The following is an 8,485-nucleotide window of genomic DNA, read 5'->3' as shown; positions in this document are numbered from 1 at the left end:
GGAGATCAGGAAAAAAAAATTTCAAAATTTTCTCCTGCCTTAAATTATTTGAAATCATTGCTATCTATGAATCTATTTTTAAATACCAAAGTCCTCTTCCAATTGTTTGAATTTAGTTATTTTTTCTTCTAATACAGAGGAAAATCCTAGTGTCTATCATTTTATGGATATATGCATAAAACACTTATAGAGATCCCACAGAGCTTAAAAGCAACAGTAAATTTTGCTTTTCTTTTGCAACTATCATGCACACCCTACTTGTGACAGTTGACCAGGCTGCTGACTTTCAGATAGCCTATATGACAAATATCCTTGTTTGGTTGGTTTTTTTTTTTTTTACAAGATATTACTCACTGGTGATTCCCTTATGCTCATTCTGCATCAGAAAGCCTAACCAAGACTTGTCCAGCCATTGTTGGAATAGTCCTAAGTTTATTTGATTGACTCTGAGCCTTTTGGTTATATATAAGGTGATTCAAGCTGCTCATTCAGAGCACAAAGAAAGAAAAGAAATTAAATTACTGCTCATCTTGAGACCTGAAATTTACATGCCATTTACTCATGGTGCTGTGAGTATTAGTCAAGAGTCTCAGGAATGCAAGTGTCAGACTCCTAAATCAAACTGTTTTAAACACAACCCTGACACCAGGGAGTAGCAAATGCAAAGATGAGCACAATTTTCAGATGCAAAGTAAAAGGAAGAAGCTCAAATGCTGCTGCTGCCCTGGTCCACACTCTTCTCTTATTGTAGCCCTAGTTTAGATGGATGCACTCACAGAGGCATCTCTCATGTGATAAAGTCATATATTCTTCTGAAGCAATCTCATTCAGACAGAGACATGATACTTCAAGAAGGAAAATCAATGAATCCATGTAATGAGAAATAAAGTAAAAATCAAAGAGAAAGGCTGTTCCAGAGATAAAATATCAAAACAAAAACAAGAGCCTCAAACTGTGCACAACTAAAGCCAATAACTAAAATGAAACAAACAAGAGACAGGAGAGTGTAGTGGGTGAGAGGCTACAACTATGCCTGGAAACCAGAGTTTAACTCTCAGGCTCTCCCGAGTGAAAGGAGCAAATGGACTGCCACTTGCTGTCCTCTGACCTCCACATGAGTTCTGTGGCACATGAGTTCTTTCTGCACATACAATAAGGGAATAAATTTAAAACAAATTTTACAAAAATGATAACTGTCACAAGACAGACTTCACAGGAATTAGTTATAGAAAGCATAGTTTTGTCCAAAGAAATGTCCCATAGATTAGCCTAATCCCAAAGAGTCTCAAGCAGTTCATTTTTCTTGACCTTGGACAAACATTGAGGAACTACCAGTTTATATAACAACTGCGAGCTGCTGTAGGTTGTGATGCTCAGAAGACATGTCCCTATAGAAACCACATCTTCGCCATAAACATGGTATTTTCCACAAGTTCCACCCCATGGGTCAGAGAACATCACTACAGAGGACCTCTGAAGAAATTGCAGTGATCATCCTGTGATATCATGACAAAAAATACCCTATAGAAGCCCAAGTTCTTTTGAAAATATCCCACTGATCACAGAAACTTCAAATGTAAAACACATGCTTACTGTCTCATAGCAGCCAACTCTGTGACATGCCCACATCCCAGTTTCTGATTGGGACTCTGCACCCTGTGTGGATAGCATGGAAACACAGACAAAAAGTGTGTACACTTTTTCATAATTAGAATTGCACTATACTTCATTAATCGCTAAATGTGCATCTTTAAAAGAAAGGATGCATTTCTCCATGATCTGAGTACATTGCTCAGCCCAATATGAAACTCATCCCATTTCCCTTCAACCACTCTTCATCATAGTCTTCTGTTCATAAATACCTGCACACTACTCTGTCAGACTTTTACTATTTTTCTTCTTCTCATCATCATTAATATCTGGAATATACTACATCAGTTCTCAGTTCATCCCAGTCTCATATATACTTACCCTTAGCATCCTTTACCCTAATTTCTAAACCTGCTTATTTTGTGTGAGGTCTCTTTAACAAGCAGATGGAAGCCATAAAGTTCTTGAGGTGTTTGAAACTAGAAGATACATTCCCCATTAGTTTAATAAATAGAAACATTCCATATTGAATACAACATTTAAATGCTATGGATTTTGAAAACTTCTTACTTAAAGTAAGAATACTAAACTTTTATTTATTATAGAGATTAAACAGCTTTGTGTTGTAACTTTATATAAACACTGATAATTTGAAACTTATGATAAGCCAGGCAGCATTCTCAAGGTATATAATACGTACAGTGTATTTTTATTGACTGATACTTACTAAATTGCTAAGATCTTTTTTTCTCTTTGGATAATAGGTTTTCACAATAACAAAATAATATAGCCAGGTTCATTGACCAATGTTTTGTGGGTTTGTAAAGGAACTTTAAAGAGGTTAATTGCCATACTCAGAAGACACTAAAGATTAGACAACAGGGCTGAGGCCAAATCTCTTGTACTTTACCACTATCCCATATTCCACCTTAACTCCTGTGTTTCAGAGTGATGCCTTCTGTCATTTATTGGGATTATTTATGTTACCTGCTTAGAACTTGATAGGAGCCCCAGGTTGAAAGACATCTCTTGATAGATGGTCTCTCTACTGCTTCTCTTTGGTCTCTGCCTCTGCTAATTATCTCCTTTGAGATATGATGTGAGATCATCAATAAATAACCCCTATTCTCTAGAAATATTCGAAGAAATGGTGTTTTTTGGCCAGTTATCACAAGTAATAACTCACATATGTGATCCCTGCTACAGAAATAGAGTAGATTATTAAGAGTAACTTCGAGATCTGTTGAGTTTTTGCACTCTAGCTTTTTATGGAAAACACGTACAGAAATGAACACCCCACCTGTCTGAGATTCCAGGATGCACTGCAGGAAAGCATAAGAAGAAGCAAATTCTCAAGCTGTGACCCGTCTTACTCAACACCTCCTGAGTGGCAGCCGAGTCCTAATGGCTGTGAGGAAGGAAGAAGGCTAGCCGTCCCATGTGCACAAGTGTGTAATGTGCAAGATCTGAGGTTTCAGAGTTCACTGAAGGGTAATTTCCATTCTTTGGAGAACTTATTTGAACACATGATGATGCCTGGACATGATTTACTACAAGGAGAAATAGCAATGGACTACAAAGAGCTCCTTCATTTTTCTATCATCACTTCAGTGTCTCTGGCACAACTGCTTCTTCCACAGCCCTATTTTCCAACGTCTGTTTAGCATTCACATGTGATATTGAAAGTATAATGTAAAAACAAAATTCTAGGCCTTTAGGCCCAGGCTTGGGAATGTGACCTCTGTGACTTAATGCTCCAAGGTATGCTAATCAGATAGCGGCATTCCTCCACCCACCAGCTTCCTGGGTTCAAAGAGTGTTCATTCAAAGAAAGTCACCCTGACCAATACCGGAACCTGCTATGCAAATGTGCTATTGTTAGGGGCTCTTAGAAACTGAGAGTTAACCGGAACAGGTATTTGTGACTCTTGTGACTTTGCACTTCCTTGTGACTCTTAACTGGTATCTTTGGTATTTTTCCAACAACGCCCTCCCCACTTCCTTGAGTTGTGGTTTCTTCCTTTAAATACCCCCTTATACAGCTACTCGGGTCGCCACCGTCCTCTACCCCTGCATGGTGTATGACCGTGGGCCCGAGAGTACCCTTGAATAAAAATCCTCTTGCAAGTTGCAGCAAGACCGTTTCTTGTGGGTGTTTTGGGGTGTCGCCTCTCCTGAGTCAGAACGTGGGGGAGTCCTCACGTTGTGGGTCTTTCAATATCATATGGTGTAACATTAAAGATCCTGAAGACCCTCAATGAGCAGGGGGAACTTCCTCAGTTTTGACAATGGGTGGGTAAGAAATATAACATTTTCTCAAACACAGAATGTGGTAGGAATTTGACTAACGCCACTAAAACACACAGGCTTGAGTTTTACAGATTTAAATTGAAAGAAAGAAAACTCAGAAATGTTATTAAAGAAAATTAAATGTCAGGTTGTTTGGAACAGCAAACAAAACTCAACAAAGAAAAAAGTTAAATTTTAAGATTTTTAACATATTCTACCAAGAGACAATTTTCAGACCTTTTGAACAGCAGGTAAAGATTAATTATAGAAAATGTGAGGCTGTTATTTATAATAGCCAGAAGCTGGAAAGAACCTAGATGCCCCTCAGCAGAGGAATGGATACAGAAAATGTGGTACATTTACACAATGGAGTACTACTCAGCTATTAAAAAGAATGAATTTATGAAATTCCTAGGAAAATGGATGTACCTGGAGGGTATCAGCCTGAGTGAGGTAACCCAATCACAAAAGAACTCACATGATATTTACTCACTGATAAGTGGATATTAGCCCAGAAACTTAGAATACCCAAGATACAAGATACAATTTGCAAACCACATGAAACTCAAGAAGAATGAAGACCAAAGTGTGGGCACTTTGCCCCTTCTTAGAATTGGGAACAAAACACCCATGGAAGGAGTTACAGAGACAAAGTTTGGAGCTGAGAGGAATGGATGGACCATCTAGAGACTGCCACACCCTAGGATCCATCCCATAATCAGCTTCCAAACGCTGACACCATTGCATATGCCAGCAAGATTTTGCTGAAAGGACCCTGATATAGCTGTCTCTTGTGAGGCTATGCCGGTGCCTAGAAAACACAGAAGTGGATGCTCACAATCAGCTATTGGATGGAACACAGGGTCCCCAATGGAGGAGCTAGAGAAAGTACCCAAGGAGCTAAAGGAGTCTGCAACCCTATAGGTGGAAAAACAATATGAACTAACCAGTACCCCCAGAGCTCGTGTCTTTAGCTGCTTATGTAGCAGAAGATGGCCTAGTGGGCCATCATTGGGAAGAGAGGACCCTTGGTCTTACAAACTTTATATGCCTCAGTACAGGTGAACGCCAGGGCCAAGAAGGGGGAGTGGGTGAGTAGGGGAGTAGGGGAGGGAAGGGTATGGGGGACTTTTAGGATAGCATTTGAAATGTAAATGAAGAAAATACCTAATTAAAAAAATGAAAAAATAAAAGAAAGAAAGAAAATGTGAGGCTGGAAGAATGGCTCAGAGGTAGAGAATACTGGATGCTCTTTTAAAAATCTAGGTTCAGTTCTAACACCCACATAGCAGCTCATAGCATCCTGGACCTCCAGTTCTTGGGGACTGGGCTCTCTGCTCTGCTCTCCACACACAATAGTCACACACATGCATACAGTCTGCCAAATCGCTTGTAAAACAAAAATAAGTACATCTTTCTTTTAAAATGTAGAAAAAAAAATGTGCCAACTATTCTCTCAGTGGAACATTTGACCAAACACAAGTGCACACACTTCTGGTGTCAAAGCATGATAAAAATGAACTGTTATAATACTGAAATATCAATTTTATTTATCAGATTGGGATGAGGAATATAATGAAAAACATTATAGTACTTTTATCAATCTGCAGTAAAACTGTAAAATTCCAGCTGACTGTAAATTCACAAAGCAAAAAACTGCATTTCCCACAAGGTTCAATAAACCTAGTAGTATGTAAATGATTACATGCAATTCAACAGACAGAGGATTCTGGTCAATACCTTCTCTGGTGTCCATGATACTACCAGTACTTGGGAAGAAACAAAAAAGAGAACATAAAGCAATATGAAAATGAAAAGGTGGTGCAGACCAAATTTTGATTGCTGCACATAACCAGGGCATTCTTCTCTAAGGATATATTTTGCTGGTTCAGCATTCTCTGGGACTTCAATGACCAGTTCTGTACTGGACACTGGTAGGAAGAGTAAAGTGTGAACATACGTAATAAAAATCCTTCACATGAGCATAGTGGCCTTTTGAGTATGTATATTTTAGAAAGTGCTATTGAGATCAACTCTGTGATGATCAGGAAAGACAATAATGTGTCTGAAATATAACATGGGCTTCTTAGCTCATAAATCAAAGTCTGCAGATGTGTTCAAGAGGTTATGTCGATTATATATATATATATATATATATGTGTGTGTGTGTGTGTGTGTGTGTGTGTATGTGTGTGAAGTTTAATATGTATGTAAAATACTATTCCTGCTGCTTAACTATTGTACAGAACTGTAAGTAGAAATATTTTAACAAATAAATAGTATTAATTAAGACCCATTAGCTGGCACTTGTGACAGGGCAGCTCCATACTATGACTGAGAAGAGCAGGAAGCTCTGTACCTTTTGGTGTGTATGTACTTTGAGAAATGGGATGAAACACATGAAGAATAGTGGTCATGTATGACATGATAACACTTCTTAAGATTGGAAACTAGCTTATGACACTCTCTACATTATGGATGTCTATTCTTGTAGATCAGTACTCATTTTCTGGAAGTAAAACTATTGCAGAATCTTAGACATGAGGAATGACGCATGGCTTGAGGGTCCCAAGTATGGAGATGCTCCTGGACCACACTCTTGTGCGATGTGTTCTGACACTTTGGCTTCTACAGAACAATTCATTCTAGCTTCTTTCTTACAAACTCTGTCTCTTAAAATAAATTCACTAGGGGCATAATAAGGCCATTTTACTATCTCTAGAATGGCCCCAAGTAGGCGGTTCATAGAGTTAACCCTCATGAGGATAATTGATAATACCTGAATCATGCAAAGAACTGATACTCCAGTCTACCTGGTCAAGGTCTGATCCAGACTTTCTGAGAAGCATGGGCTACAAGTACAAAACATAAAAATCCTTTGTTCCATGAGCTTATTCAAATGGGCAGTGCCCACCTCTTTTCTTCCCCGCCCACTGAGAGGTAAATATTCAAGCAGATGGGAAACAGGAGAAGATAGCAAGGCCCCTTCGTCATTATCAGCAGAAGGGGTTGTGTCACTAAACACACAGAGCAACATCAAGATGGTAGCCTTGAGGACAGAGGACAATCAAAGGGAACTGAGGGTAACAGCATCTCCCAGTTCCCATCAAAGAGTTCCTTCTCTAAGTATGGACCTTTCTGTGCCCTCTAAATGCAGACTGGCTCCTCACTATCCACACATTGGGCTCCTGCTCACCAATTCTCCCAGTGACTCCCAACCATGAAGCCACTTGTCCTCCTTTCTGCCCTTGTCCTGCTGTCCTTCCAGGTCCAGGCTGATCCTATCCAAAACACAGATGAAGAGACTAAAACTGAGGAGCAGTCAGGTGAAGAGGACCAGGCTGTGTCTGTCTCCTTTGGAGACCCAGAAGGCTCTTCTCTTCAAGAAGAATGTGAGTACTGGTGCCCAGTGTGATGTATGCTTGCAATCTCCTGAGGGAGGGATGAAGATAAGCCCTATAATTCTGGTAGAGTAATGTGGCTCCCTTGGCAACTCTATTTTAATTCCCTTTATATTCATAACAGTAGCAATGAGAGGAAAGTAACTTTAATTGAATTTCTTTGTCATAAGGCTTTTACTGTAAAAAGATACACATGGGAATTTCAACAATCAGAGTGCTCCAACTCTGAGTAGATGCTTCTAGAACAGGTCTAGTCTAGGGTATTAGAAGAAATTTTTCTTTGTGTAAAGGAACTTTGAATCAATTTAAGAGTATACTAAAGTGTCTACACAATGACAAAAGGAACGCAGAAATTAAAGACAGAATGCATCAGAATGGCTCTCAAGTACATGACCAACACCCCTGAAGTGCGTTATTGGTTGAGATGTCCATGCTGAAGGCTGTACTGTGGCCAACACAACACATTCATGTTGTATCACATATCCCCATAGGATCATATACTGTTACAGGCTGTCAACTTTGAAACTTAATGCCTGATTCTTTTTGTGTCTCCAGCGTTGAGAGATCTGGTATGCTATTGTAGAACAAGAGGCTGCAAAAGAAGAGAACGCATGAATGGGACCTGCAGAAAGGGTCATTTAGTGTACATGCTCTGCTGCCGCTGAACATGGAGACCACAGAGGACAAGATGACCATGGGCACTGAGGCCACTGGTGCTGGGGCCTGATGACCACTTCTCAATAAATTGTTCACAATATGCTTCCTGTGTGTTTACATTCTTTCAATGTATGCTACAAAGCTCAGTCAAGACTCTGTATAGAAACTATCAGGACCATCAAGGAAACATTTGCAGATGAATGAATACTATAATTTTTACTTGCAAAATACTGACTCCAATTAATATCAATTTATGGATGACTCCAGGTTCAGACAAAAAAGGATAGAAAGCTCAAAATTCTCATTATCCTCATATATGCAGCTCCAGACTTTTGACTCTATCTTTAGGTAGTCTTAACTCACTCCCAAAGACATTGCCTATATGTTAAGAAAAACTACCACTTTGGATTTCAGGTGTACAGAGTTCTAAAATGATATTTTTTAGAAAGCTACAGTTTCCTTCAAAAGTATGAAGTTTTAATGAACTAGTCCTGAATTATGCCTCTGGCTTCTAAACCGAGGGTTTTGAAGAACAAGAGGCTCTATGG

At 39.2% G+C, this 8,485-nt stretch overlaps 1 protein-coding gene across 2 annotated transcripts; it reads left to right on the top strand.

The window, feature by feature from the left end:
* Positions 1–7,099: 7,099 nt before the first annotated feature.
* On the top strand, positions 7,100–7,945 carry LOC110289029 (alpha-defensin 2). 2 transcript variants are annotated; one of them, XM_021155238.2, is made up of 2 exons: positions 7,100–7,271; positions 7,836–7,945. In XM_021155238.2, exons 1-2 carry the CDS (start codon positions 7,100–7,102, stop codon positions 7,943–7,945), a joined length of 282 nt encoding a protein of 93 aa, XP_021010897.2. The 2 variants fall into 2 exon arrangements, with proteins under 2 accessions (XP_021010897.2, XP_021010899.2); XM_021155240.2 differs by having other exon boundaries at positions 7,100–7,275; positions 7,843–7,945.
* Positions 7,946–8,485: the final 540 nt, after the last annotated feature.

The sequence above is a fragment of the Mus caroli genome, unplaced genomic scaffold (genome assembly GCF_978045245.1).
Source record: "Mus caroli unplaced genomic scaffold, Mus_caroli_1 scaffold_10, whole genome shotgun sequence".
In the NCBI taxonomy this organism is placed as follows: Eukaryota; Metazoa; Chordata; class Mammalia; order Rodentia; family Muridae; genus Mus; species Mus caroli.
The sequence above is the reverse complement of the archived record's forward strand: the minus strand, read 5'-3'. Positions and strand labels throughout refer to the sequence as shown.